At 43.2% G+C, this 13,925-nt stretch overlaps 1 protein-coding gene across 2 annotated transcripts in view; it reads left to right on the top strand.

The window, feature by feature from the left end:
* Nucleotides 1–13,925, top strand: part of FRMD4B (FERM domain containing 4B) — a 182,927-nt gene that overhangs the window by 57,454 nt on the left and 111,548 nt on the right. For both annotated transcript variants that reach the window (XM_040994799.1, XM_040994800.1), the window contains exon 4: nt 6,831–6,923. In XM_040994799.1, coding sequence (XP_040850733.1) covers nt 6,831–6,923 — 93 coding nt within the window. The remainder of the gene's footprint in view (nt 1–6,830; nt 6,924–13,925) is intronic.

The raw sequence follows: 13,925 nt of genomic DNA, 5'->3' as shown, positions 1-13,925 counted from the left end.
CTTTTGTTGTTTCACCAAATTGTTTTCTGCCAGAAATTCAAAATTTTTTATGAAATGAAGTAGGAATAATATATCAAAACAAATGCGTATGAATTTCAAAATCTTTGGAAACAAATATGTTTGGGATTCCTGGCTATTTCCTATGTGTGTCTATTAGGGTGTGTTTCTGTTTCATGATGGTCCTCCTTGCCTTCTTTATACGTGACTTAATACATATCCAAGGAATTCTTCCTCTTTTTGGAGATCACTTCCAAGGAACTCCTTAAGTTTTCAAGAAAATGTGTTTCAGACGCAAAGTATGAAAGCAAAGTATGGCTAACCAATACTGCATTCTTTCCATAACGCTTCCAATTTAAGTAGATTTTTGTTCTTCAGTTTAGCAGGTGTAAAGTCATCTCAGGAAGGCATCCATTCATCTTGTGACACTTTGTGGCTTCTGATAATTTCCATTTCTGAGCGGGTTCTGAGCCTCAGACCTCTAAAACAATACCAGCAGGCCACAAAACAGGTTTTAGAAAAACCTAAAAATGTTGATTCTAGACTTCAGAGATTTCTTTTCTCTCTCTTTCTCTCTCTCTTTTTTTTTTTTTTTTTTTTTTTTAGATTTCTTGAACAGGGTTCAACAAAGTAGGAAAAATAATTAAATGAAGTACCTAGGACATCTCTCACCTCACTCGGATTCCCAGAAGTGTCTGTTCACCCAACAGGCAGTGGAGATATCATGTGATGTGACCTCCACTGGGCGAAGCAGCAGGTGCAGATGCCCATGGTCCTCCCGCTGCAGCTGCAAAGCCAACACCAGTGCGTGTGGGTCAGTGACTCAGCAGGCACCCACACATGGCTTGAATCAGAACGTGAATGAAATAACAGCAAATAGCATAGGACATAAAACCGTAACTGCATAATAGCTAAGTTATATGGTATAAGTTGTGATTGCTCTAAGAACTGTAATTTAGGGAGAGGTCAAGTAGATTAGAGGTTAAGAACATGAACATTGGAGTAATTTATTCATTCAATAAATATTTCTGGAGTACTCAGTAAAGAGTAGGCATTGTTCTCCAGGGATTCAACTATGAGCAGCACACACAAGAACTTGGATGGCAATAGTGTTGAGTAACCAAACAAGCAAACAGAAAGTAAGAAAATACCAGAAATCCTAAATGCACTAAATAACATAGAATAAGGCATGACCCTCAAGAATAGCTGGAGGGGAAGGACTTTTCAGACACCGTGGGCCAGGTAACAAGCAATGGAAAAGAAGAACTAGCTGTGCATAGGTTTAGGGAGGCATTCCCAGTAAAAGCCTGTGCAAAGTTCCAGCAGTAGGTTGAGATTCACTCTTATGGCTTGTCTTTGAAGAAACAAAAGGTAGATGATAGATAGATAGATAGATAGATAGATAGATAGATAGATAGATAGATAGATAGATAGATAGACAGACCAGCTATAGTTTGAAGAGGAAGGGAAAGGGGACAGAATAAGGGTTGAAAAGGAGGCTGGGGACCAAGAATCTTGTTATCTATGTGATCTCAGGCAGTTCTTTAACATCTCCCGCTCTGCTTGTCTGTAGCTTGGACACAATACCTATTATGTAGAATGTTCTACATAAAGCATCTATAATAAGATAGTGGAATTGTACAGTGTTAAGTCACATGGGATCAATGGTAGCCAGCATGCTCCAGAGCCTGCAGTGGGCTGAATGATCTTCCTACAGGTGGGAAACTAAAACTGGACCTGACAAGGCAGGTAGACCTCAAATAGAGAGGAGAGAACTGGCATACTAGGCAGGGCACTTCTTAAAAGATTTATTTATTTTTATTGGAAAGGCAGTTTTAGAGAGTGAAGGCTGGCTCACTGGCTCACTACCCACATGACCGCCAAGGCTTGGAGCTGGGCTTGTGGAAGCCAGGATCTTTCTTCTCCAGGTCTCCAGATGCAGAAGCCCAGATATTGTGCCATCCTCCATTCCTTTCCCAGACTGTTAGCAGGGAGCTAGATCTGAAGCTGAGCATCCAAGACTCACACCAGAATTGGGAGGCTTAACGTGCTGGCCATGGCCCCAGCGCCTGAGGCGAGGCATTCTGAGGGTAGCATACAAGGAGGTGTCATGAACAGGGGACATCTCCCCCTCGTGGAATCAGAGATGGGAAGGGGCCTGTGTACAGGTGAGCCTTGGGAAGGAGACCGCGATGACTGCTGGCGCCGCCCTGGGGTCCTGAGGCGGAGAGGCTCCGGGGAGGCCGGGCACGGGAGGCCGGGCAGGGGAGGGTTTCCGGGGCACGCTGGTAGCATGACGGAGCTTTGACGGAGCGTCCACCGCACGGCGCCCCGGGCCGGGCAGCAACTCCTTCTGAGTAGTCGTCCTCCTCCTCCTCCTCCTCCGCCCTGGGATTCCTCTCAGAGCTCCCGGATGAGGAGAAGGGCCTGCCCAGCCTGTCTTCCCCGTCACAGGTCACAGCCTCCCCGCCGAAACCACGGCTCCTCCGCGCCACACCGCCCCTGCCGCGGACGGTCTATTTCTGAATTATGACCGGTGTGGGAAGATGTCTTCTGGCTCCCTCTGTGTTTATTTTCGGAAGAAGTATGAGCTGGGTTTGTTGGAGGGAGGCGGCGGGGGAGGGAGGAATTGGCCACATCCACCTTTCTGGGGAGCGGGCCCGAAAAATTGCTTATGTCTAAAAGGGTGTCTCCTTGGAATGTCTTGGTGTCAAGCCCGGTTCTTTTCTTTGTCTGGTGACTTATTTGGGGAAAGTGCTTTTCTGTCGCCACTCCCTCTCCTCCCCACCCCGTCCCGTGAAACCACCAAGCCCCGAGCCCCTCCTGGCTTGAGTCCCTGAGTCGGATTTTCAAGCCTGGGGCCTTTGGTGAACGTCTTCAGACAGCAGTAAGGCTAAGCCAAAGGAGCCATTTTATCAATAAAAGCAGTCTATATGCTAGTCCGCGGCCCCAGGCGTGGACAACTAGGCCGCAGCGAGGTCACCGAACGGCGATGTCGGGCGATGGAAAGCCCCGCGTCGTCCCTGTCAGAGCGTTTGGCCTCAGAGGCCTGCTCGAGTTTGGGTGCAGGGTGACGCGCTGGCCCCTAGAGGGCAGCCACGGCCCGCCCCGAGGCCGCGGCCCCGGGGTTCACCGTCGCGGTAAGCCATGCCTTCTCCCATTTCATTGTTTGTCATCCCCGTGTTTGAAGGGCTTTGCTGAGTAAGCTTAGATTACAGAGAAGACACAAACAGGCTTTGCGACACCAGTGTGACCTGTGATCACTGTGTTTTGGGATGGGCCTGGCGTCTTAGGCCTTCCATTGATAAACTTGTAGCCGGAAAGGGAGCTTCTGCCATACCTGCTCAGCCCGGCCTGATGAGGAAGGGTGACTATCCTTTTAAGGCTGTGATAACATTATAATAGATCCATTGAGAAAAGCAGGTTGTAAGCATTAGGTATTGTGGGTCAGAGTCCAGTGAAAAATTGGGGATTTTTTTTAACTTACGGGTTTTTCCTGTTGTCGGATTACCCATAGACTTTCTCATTTCTAATATAGACTTTTAAAATATTTTATCTTGCATATTCATGAATATCAGGTGCCATTGTAGTTTCTCCCATAGGGGCCACCAATATTAATCATTTCTTTTAAATCTTTCTAGAACTACATCTAAAACTATCTATCCATTTTTTTTTTTTTTTGGAATTTAGGATACACAGTAAGCTTAATTCTTTTTTAAGATTTATTTTTATTATTTTTTTATTGGAAAGGCGGATATACAGAGAGGAGAGACAGAGAGGAAGATCTTCATCCGATGATTCACTCCCCAAGTGAGCGCAACGGGTCGATACTATGCCAATCCGAAGCCAGGAGCCTCTTCCGGGTCTCCCACGCGGGTGCAGGTTCCCAAAGCCTTGGGCCGTCCTTGACTGCTTTCCCAGGTCACAGGCAGGGAGCTGGAAGGGAAGCGGGGCTGCCGAGATTAGAACCGTCGCCCATATGGGATCCCGGGCGTGCAAGGCGAGGACCTTTAACCACTTGCGCCACCGCGCTGGGCCCATATCTATCCATTTTTAAAAGTGGTTTGAGTGTGCACCTGTGGTTCACATAATTGCTTTATGCTGCATTTGCCAATTGTAGACATTAGCTCATGCAAATTCATATAAATACATATTATGCTTTGCAAAAGTTGCCAAATCTTTCCTACCTAAAATATGAAGGACAATTCCAAATTGGTCTCATTCTCTGTAAGCAAAATTTTAAGACCTGTTACCATACAGTGTTTTGTATTTTAAATCACATATTTGACCACCTCTGAAATTGAATTCTGACTGTAAATCAATAACATCCTAATTTTATGAAATACAGTTTATGAAGCTCTTAATTTCAGTCTCTCTTCTCTTTTTTGATGCTTTCCTTGGGTTTCTTATGTCTGCTTATTTGTCTTTAGAATATTCCTCCACGGAAAGCTAGAGAGAGTTATTATTAGGCCTTTCTTGTAATTATGGATATGCTTTTCTCATCGTTACAACTGGCAAGTGACAGAGACCAAGGCAAAGGTTATTATGAAAGTTGACCTTGGTTGACATTGTGATGGAATGGATAAAGCTGCCTGTCATGCTAGGATTCCTGTGGGTTCCTGTTCCAGTCCTAGCTGCTCCACTTCCAAATCAATGATCATGGCCTAAGAAAGCAATAGAAGATGGCCCAAGTGCTTGGGCCCTACACACCCACAAGAGAGACTTGGAAGAAGCTCCTAACTTCTCTGCCTGACCCAGCCCTGGCTGTAATAACCGTCTGGGGGAGTGAACCAGCAGATGGAATCTGTCTCTTTTTCTTTCTGTAATTCTGTCTTTAAGTGAATTGTTTTTAAAAAGAGAAATCTGATTTAATATAGGAGTTTTGTTCTCTGCTTCAAAAATGTCCTGGGTTTTTGAGCCAATGCTATGGCATAGTAGTAGGCTAATCCTCTGTATGTAGTGCCAGAATCCCATATGGGTGCCGCTTCACGTCCTGGTTGTCCAACTTACCATCTAGTTCCCTGCTTATGGCCTGGAAAAGCAGCATAGGATGGCGTAAGTCCTCAGGCCTCTACACCCACATGGGAGACCCTGGAGAAGCTCCTGGTTCCTGGCTTCAGATGGGATCAGCTTTGGCCATTGCCACCATCTGAGGGTGGAACTAGAGGATGGAAGACCTTCCCCTCTGTCTCTGTTTTTCTCCCTGTAAAATCTACCTTTCTAATAATAATAATAATAATAATAATAATAATAATAAATCCTTTTAAAAAGTGGCTTGGGTGGTGAGAGTAGTTGCCCAAACACAGCAATTATTTTATTGTTAATACTAACAGTAATGTTACATTTTCATCTACTTACATCAAATGAATGCCTCATAAAATTTCCTGATTTTTGTTTTCAAATTGTTTATTCAAGACCAGAATATGTTGGAAAAATACTGGTCCGTTGTGGATTTTAGAATGTTCTTGAATAAACTAACATCGGCATGTGCTTGAGTCTTTTGTGAGCAAGTAAAATGAGGTCCATGCCCTCTAGGAATTTACAGTCTAAAACAGAAGCACTAGTTGAACAACCTTGGAAAAGTCTATTAAACTATCCAGTGTCATCAATCATTTTTATCCTCGAGAGGTGGAAAGCTAGACAGGGCTGTTTATACCCATGGACTTGCTGAGGTTCTAAAGTAAATAAACAAATACATACTTAGCACTAGTCCATGAGGTATATCCAGAAATAGCACCCAGAGTATTCAATCCTGTACTTTAAAAGTAAATAAATAAAACAACAGTGGGGCAGGCATTGTGGCCCGGCTGACTAAGCTGCCACCAGAGGCTCCACGCTCCCATGTTGGAAGCGCTTAAGTCCCAGCTACTCCACCCCCAATCAGACTTCTGCACTTGTACCTGGGAAGCAATAGATGATGGCTCAGGTACCTGAGTCTTGCCATCTCTGTGAGAGACCTGGATGGGGTTCCTGGCTCCTGGCTTCTGCCTGGCCCAATCTTGGTTGTTGTAGGCGTTTAGGAAGTCCACCAGAGGATCTAAGATCTGTTTGTGTGTGGTGTGTGTGTGTGTGTGTGCTTTTCAAATAAATAAATAAATCTTTTTTCAAAACCAACTGTGATACTGTTTTTGGTGCATTTGATTTTGCTAAGCCAAAAGTTCCCTCCCCACCACCGTTTTTCTTAAGATGTATTTATTTTTCTTGGAAAAGCAGATTTACAGAGAGGAAGAGAGACAGAGTAGAAGATCTCAGCGTTCTTGACTATCTAAAACATTTCGTATGAATAAGAATTTGAAGATTAATAAAATGTTATCCATTTCTTATCTCAAGGGTGCTTTTAGTATGTACATGTATGTGTCTTTTTTATTTTTAAAGAACAGCAGTATGCTGTACTTACCATACTGTGTCTTGCTTTTCCCTTTCATATTGTGTCTTGGGAATTGTTCAAATTAGGTTTGTAAAGGGGCTTTCTAGGCTGTCTCACAGGTGTATTATATTTCAGTGTACAGCTTTAAATATCTTTTTAAAATACTCTATTGGGCCCTTAAGTTATTTCTAGTGCTTTTGCTATCACGAATAATGCTCCAGTGAGTAGCTTTATGTAGAGATCATTTTATGTGTACAAATTTATGTCATTGGAGATGCTGCTTAAGAGGCAGGTGCTCTTGAAGTTTTAAAAGTAGGGCTGCATGGATTTAATGGGCAGTTGTAGCACCAAGTTGTACTCATGTTATCAGTATCTGAGAGTACCTGGTAGCCCACAGCTTTGCCAGCACCGTGTTATTGAATTTCTCTGACTTCCTCTTTAATCCTGTTCTTTAATCCTCTCACAGAGGTCAGCAGAACTGGCTCCAGTTAGATCACCGAGTGCTGGATCATGACTTACCCAAGAAACAAGGCCCCACCATTCTGTACTTTGCGGTGAGGTAAGTAGCTGTCGCTGCAACTGGTATCCTCCAGCATACTTCTTTTTGCCAGTTGACTTTTCAATAGCGTTTTTGTGATCAGTGTCGAGAATAATAAAAGACAAGACCTCTTAAAGCATTAACATGTGCATACCAATTACCCTGATGTAACCACCACACAGTCTATACATGTATTGGAAATGTCATAAGTATATATAGTTATGTTTCAATTAAAATTCTTGGTAAGTATTGAAAATGAAAAAGCTGAAAATGTAGTATGTGAAAGAGCTTCTCTCCTGGCTTGGTGTGGGAGCTGGGCAGCCATTGCAGCCGTGGAGAGCTGGGTTTTGTTCTAGAAGGATAGATTCATCTTCCTTTGCTTTATTCCTCAAACCTCTTGGATCAATAGGAGCAAAAGACTTTACTATTAAACCTGTTTCTCACTCAACATCCTTTTCAGATTCTTATCGTTTGAAATATGGCAAGCATTTGCTGTTACATTTCATTCAGGAATAATGTTGTCTAGAACCTTGGAAATAATTGAAATTTTATACAGTTTTATGCCTTAATTTGAATAAAGATGAACAAAAATGCTCAGGAATCATCTTAATGACACAGATTCTGTTTGCATCCAGAGAAACCACTGAAAATAATACAAGGAATCCTAACTGTTCTCTGAGCTTTTTATGAACTAGTCATTTAAAAATGACCTGAAGTGAAGACATTTAACTAAATCAGTGATTTCTCAGAGCCCGCTAGCTCTTCTTGGGAAGGGTAAAAGTCACAATATAAAATATTGTAACACCCTTGTTCTCCTACCTGACTTAAGATACAAAACACCTTGAATTGATCCAAAAATCCCTATCTGATGTGCTGGCCTCTTCTCCACACTCTCTCAAACTTGATGAAAAACTTCATGCTGAAGTTTGTTTTCCCAGTCTAAAGCTAGATGCGATCAAATGAGCTAAGACAATATATTTCTCAAAATCTGACTTGTTTCCATAAAGGAGGAGTGCTCTGAGAAATGATTCTGTACTCTGAGATGATTTTAATTTTGCAGTGTTGATGAAAATGTAGTTTGTTTCATGTTCTAAAGGCAGAGGATTCATGGTTTTTCTTTCTTGAGACTTTTTTCTGTTTTTAACTAAGATTCCCTGGCAAAATCACATTCAATTTTAAAACATCTTTAAAAAAAAAACATGGTTTATTTAATTGAAAGGCACACTGACAGAGAGAGAAAGACAAACAGATCTTCTATCCACTTGTTCACTCTCAATTGCCTGCGACAGCATGACTGACACTGGGAGCCAAGAACCCCATCCAGTTCTCACGGGGCCAGGCAGGGACACTGCATGAGCTGGAAGGTGGCCTTGGAAGTAGAGGCGGGACTGGAGTCCAGGCTCCTGATATGGGCTGTGGGTATCCCAAATAGCCTCCAGTCTGCTCTGTGACATCAAAAAGTGCAGGAATAAGATATCCTCTCATTTGTATTTAAGGATTTTTTTTCTTTCTGATACATGTATTGAGGGTGACTGTGGAGAATTGCTGCTCCTTGCTCAGCAAATAAAGTGACAATTCCCATAATAGTTTTTTTTTTTTTTTGCTGTGCTTTATTTATTTATTTATTTATTTATTTTGGCTTAGAAATTTGGCTTCAAATTTTTTCTCTTACCGGTTGAAACCTGTTCATTTAGTGGTTTTCCCAGGAGCATATCATCTGTATGGACTCATGCAGAGCAATCTAAAGGAACAGCACCAGAGTTTCCTAGAAGGAATGTAATATGAACACTCTTATTCATGGAAATGGAAAAAAAAAAAAAACAACACTACCAACAGGCATGAAAAAATCAGGCGTCAGTAATGAAGCAGTGTCGGGGAAGAGTAAAGTGTCAGTCTTATATTGTGTAGGATCATTCCGTTCACAGAATTATCATAAATATTACAAGGTGTATGAAGGGACAGAGTGAAAGGTGAAAATGATTCTCTACCAGCCTGTACCTGCAAGCCTCCATTTGCACAGAAGAAAATAAGATATAGGATAAGTGTCTCTCTCTGTCACTCTGTATTTTAAATCAATAATTAATGAATATCTAAAAAATGAATAACCCTTTAAAAAACAAAATAGGGTAAGTTGCCTGGCAACTTACTTTTTCTTTTAACATAGAGAGCTCTCTTTGGTTACATAAAAAAGAAAAATCTGTTTATTTATGCAGAAGCTAGTTAATTTAGCTATCCACTCTCCTATTAAGCATTGAAGCTGTTTCTGATTATGTTAAAGTGTAGGTCACAGATAAGATTCTTGTACTTGCATCTTTGTACACATATGCACAGTGTTTCTGTAACAGCACTATCAGTAAGTATGTCTTCAGAGACGCAAATGAGTACCCTTTGTTTTGTGTACTCATTCTTTATATATATATATATTTTTTTCTTCTTCTTCTATTTTAAAGGCATAGAGGCAAATACAGATACAGAGAGAGCCTTCATCTGTTCATTCACTTTGATAGCCAGGGGTGGGCTAGGCCAGAGCCAGGAGCTCAAAACTGAATCTGGGTGACAGGAGCCCAGCTACTTGAGCTATCACTACAACTTCCAGGGTACATATTAACAGGAAGCTGAGATTGGAAGCAGAGCCAAGACTCAGACCTAGGCACTTGGACATGATACTGCCATCCCAAGCACCATCTTAACCACCGAGCCAAATGCCATCCTCCAGGTACTGTTTTTTTTTTGGCAATGAATATCTGCCCTATTTTGGTTCTCAAAATACCAGGAAGGAAAACCCTGTCTTCCCACTTACACAGTCACCCTTAAGGCTGCTCTATCTTTTCCAGCAGCTTCCTGAGATTCCAGGGGGGCCTGCTCTTGTTCATGAGCTTCAGCACCTACTTAGTGTGTTATCTCAAGAGTACCCCATAATCACTTGGCATTGCTTTTCCTTAACTACTTGCATGTTTAAATCCCTTATCTAGTTGTTAATTATTCACTTAATTCTTCCTCCTAACAGGAGAGTGAGATCATAGTCGTTGTTATTATTCCAATTAAGTAGTTATTATTTCTCCAATTCAATTAGAAAGATTATAAGGCATAAGCATCCGACAAAGGACTAGGTGAACTGGCCGGGGTCAGCAAGTGGAATGCAGCTCTCTAGAGGCCTGATGCATGGGGCTGTCAGACTCACCACTGAGGCCAGTTGCCTCTCAGAGGATCTCTAGCTTCCAGCCTGGAGAAAGTAGAACTACTGAGCAATCAGATTTGTTTAATTCCAGCAGGCACAACCAGCAACCCCTCTAGATTGTACATGTTGACTGAAGAATAGAACCAGTGATATCTCTGGATTCTGCGTTGGTATTTTGTCATACAGAAACACCGGGAAATATAGGGGACCTCTTGTGAGATCAAAGTCACTGCTGCATGCATGAGCATGTTATTCCTGGAGCATGCCCTGGAACTTGGAGCCCAGGAGCCCCTCACTAGTGGCCACTGAGAGGTGAGGTCACTGAGTAGTTAATGCATGAGTAAGGTAGGACAGTGGTAGCCATTATGAAGATGCATCGCTGTTATCTTTAATGCAAACAATTAGAGCAATCCAAATGCCAGCAATGAAGATAGAGTCGGTGAGTTATGGCATTTGAACAGTGAATAATGAATCACTTTGACAAAGGAGATTAGAGGAAAACATAAATTGCATTTCAGAGCTTCTCCAGAGGGAGAGGTTGGACATATCTGAATCATCTTGGGAAAGTTTGCAAACTACACAGTTACTCCTCTCCAACCCCAAATCCCTCGACTCATCTACATTCCTGGAGTTCTGACACAAGAGGAACATTGCCATAACCCTCTCTCCACCCCTCCATTTAAATATCACTGTATTAGTAAGTGGCTGTTACCAGGGATAGTGTATATATTTTCTCTTTTGCGTCTTAGGAGATAAGATACATTATATCTGGGGGGAAAAAAGTAGCATATATCCAGTAACACACTATGGAAAGAAGTTGACATGATCACATTAAGGTTTAAGTTGATATGGTTTATAAATACATAAAGGTCTTTAAATGCTAATAAAATGTGTGGAAAGAGATACATGAAGTTATGAAAAATTAATTCCTTCCTTCCTACCTATCTTATTTATTGGACTCCTGTGTTATACAGTGTTCCAGTTCTGAGGATACAGTGAACAAAGCAAGAGTCAGTGCCATCTTAATCAGCCAGCAAACAAATCAGTGGATTTATTACATGTATTCATTCATCCAATAGTAACCAGGTTCCCTCTGTGTACCTAGCACTGCGTGAGGCACTGGAGATGCAACACAAGTAGAAGAAAGCAACAAAATCTTTCTCTCTAGAGGGAGGAGACCAGTCTTGAACAAATAGGTATCTTACATGAGGGACTCTGGAGAGCCTACCTTAGGGAAGGGGCAGAGGGAATATTAGTGAAGCCAGACTGTCATCTAAACTGAGAGGTCAGGGAATACCCCAAGGAAGGCAGTACTGGAGAGCCAGCTTTTGGCCTAGCAGTTAAAAGTACCCATCTCCCACAATGGAGTAGCTGAGTGCAATTCCCAGCACAGCTTCCTGACTCAGGCTTCCCATCGGTGCATGTCCTGGTATGCAACAAGTGATGGCTAAATGGATTTGGTTCCTGCCACCCACATGGGATACCTGGATTGAGTTTTTGGCTTCTGTCCTCAGCTTGGCTCAGCCCTGGCCATTGCAGCCATTTGCTGAGTGAAGCAGGGAATGGAAATTTCTCTCCCTCTCATTCTCTTTTCCTCTCTGTCTGTCAAATACATACATACCACGAAAGAAAATGGCAAGGAACGCATATGAATGAATGAAGCAGGGTGTTCCATAGAGCTCTGAGGAGGTTCATTCCAGGCCAGGACAACAGCAGGTACACAGCTGTGTGGCAGAAGAATGCCTGGCAGGGACTAGCAGCTGCCAGGAAGTTGTGTGCCTGGAAAGAACCCATGAAAGGGAGAGAAGTAGGGGGTGACATGGGTTGGGCTGTGCATATTAGAGTCCTTGGATTTCCAGCTTGAGACCATTCTGTTTTAATTTTAAACACACACTGAGGCTTCAGTGTTGAGAGCAGCCAGGGATAGGGCAGAGGGCACTGTGAGCCAATAGGGAAGCTGTGGCAGTGGTCCAGGCGAGACCCGGGTGAGCTGAAGCAGTCTGGGTCTCCCTGTTGTCACAGTCTTTGGAGAGGCAGGATTGACCTCTAGAAATTTAGTTGTGAAAATTCAAGAGAGAGAACAGGAGACCCAAAATGATTTTTTTTACACCAGATTAAGCCAACATAGGAAAACGCTTAACTCTAGGCTTTCTGAAAAAGAAAAATGGCATGACATTTTTCCTTCAGATTTTGCGCTAATGAAATGTGGCATAAATATGTGGTGGCAAGGCACTGTGCTAAATACTTGACATATACCCCAATTGTCTTATTTCCTCCCAGCCACACACCAAGGTCCCACAGATTTGACAGCTTCTTAAGTCCCTGGCTCATACACCCTGTGATAGAGAAACCAGCTCTGACACACAGGTGGCTTGTGCATCATGAAAGAACATATTGTGCACAGAAGCACCTGGTTTTCTCTCCAGGACTTCAAGATGAAACATTTGTCTTTTCTCCAATTAAAAAAAAAAATCTCAAAGATTTGTGCTAAGTAGGTATGTGACCCCACGTCTATCAACACACCATAATTTACTTATGTTCTTTAATTTATTTAGCCAGTGCTCTGTTTCCCTGTGATTCCGTACTCCCCTGAGTTTTGGGGGGATGCCTCTGAGCTGGGGGCTGTTATCTTTCTGCCATAAATTACCTTCTTTAAACCCTCAGGCCTTCCCAGTAATGCAGGCCAGATGTGAGCATGGGAAACTCTAGGCCATAAGGAGGTGTGCAGTTCTTGCTAGGGGAGCTCAGGGGAGCTCAGGGGACTCTTCGCAAGTTCACGGGGAAGGTCCCTGCTTTCCCTGGGAGGACAGACGGAGATGTCTGGGGCTGGTACCACCCGGCTCCCTCCCAAGCTGAGGTCCTGGCGCCCCTATATCCCCCTCACTCTTGAATACTGCTTGCACTTTTTTTTTCTGCCTTTTGTTTTTGTTCTCTCCCCTCTTTTCCTCCTCCCCTTTCCCAGTTACTTTTGCTACATCCCAGGCCTGCAAGGGAAGCACTCCTGTGGTGGCCCTGAGCATTGTCTGTGATACTCAGGGCTGGATACCACACTAGTGCAAAGTCCAAGGAGGAAATGGGGAGGAGATGGTTCCTACTTTGTCACGGTGGCTGTGAACATGGAACCTCTGAAACCATTGGGGGCTTCTTAACATCCCCCGAGTCTGTTTGCAGGACTGGACCCGTAGCAAGAGTTTAAGTCAAGTGGGCATCATGAATAACTAGTGGATCTTCATCATTCTGTCAGGTTCTTTTATAGGTATATTCATTTATTCCTTTGAAACACAGAGAGAAAGAGAATCTGCCACCCACTGTTTCAATTTCCACATGACTGCAGTAGCCAAGGCTGGACCAGGCTGAAGCCAGGTGCCAGGCGCCAGGAACTCCATCCTGATCTTACAGTTGTCAGAGGCCCAAGTCCTTGGGTGTTCTTCCACTGCATTTCCAGATGCATTAGGAAGATTGGTACTAGATAGAGCAGCCATGGCTTGAACTGCACTCAGATGGCAGGGAGCAGCATAAGCTGTCATGCCACAATGCAGATTTGTTTTTAAGATTTATTTATTTATGTGAAAGTCAGAATTAGAGGGAGAGAGATTCACTCCAATGGCCACAGTGCTGGGGCTGAGCCACACTGGAGCCAGGAGCTTCATCTGGATTTCCCATGTGGGCAGCAGAAATCCAAGCACTTGAGCCATCTTTCAGTGCTCTCTCAGGCTGTTATCAGGTAGCTGCATTAGAAATGAAGCATCTAGGGCCTGAACATGGCACCCAGGTACGTGCTTTACCCACTATGTCACAATGTCCCTAGATTTTTTTTTCCTAAGCAGATTGAATATACACAACAT

The sequence above is a fragment of the Ochotona curzoniae genome, unplaced genomic scaffold (genome assembly GCF_017591425.1).
Source record: "Ochotona curzoniae isolate NIBS_2020 unplaced genomic scaffold, NIBS_Ocur_1.0 contig_908, whole genome shotgun sequence".
Classification (NCBI taxonomy): domain Eukaryota; kingdom Metazoa; phylum Chordata; class Mammalia; order Lagomorpha; family Ochotonidae; genus Ochotona; species Ochotona curzoniae.
Note: the sequence above shows the minus strand (reverse complement) of the source record. Positions and strands in the feature narration are given on the sequence as shown.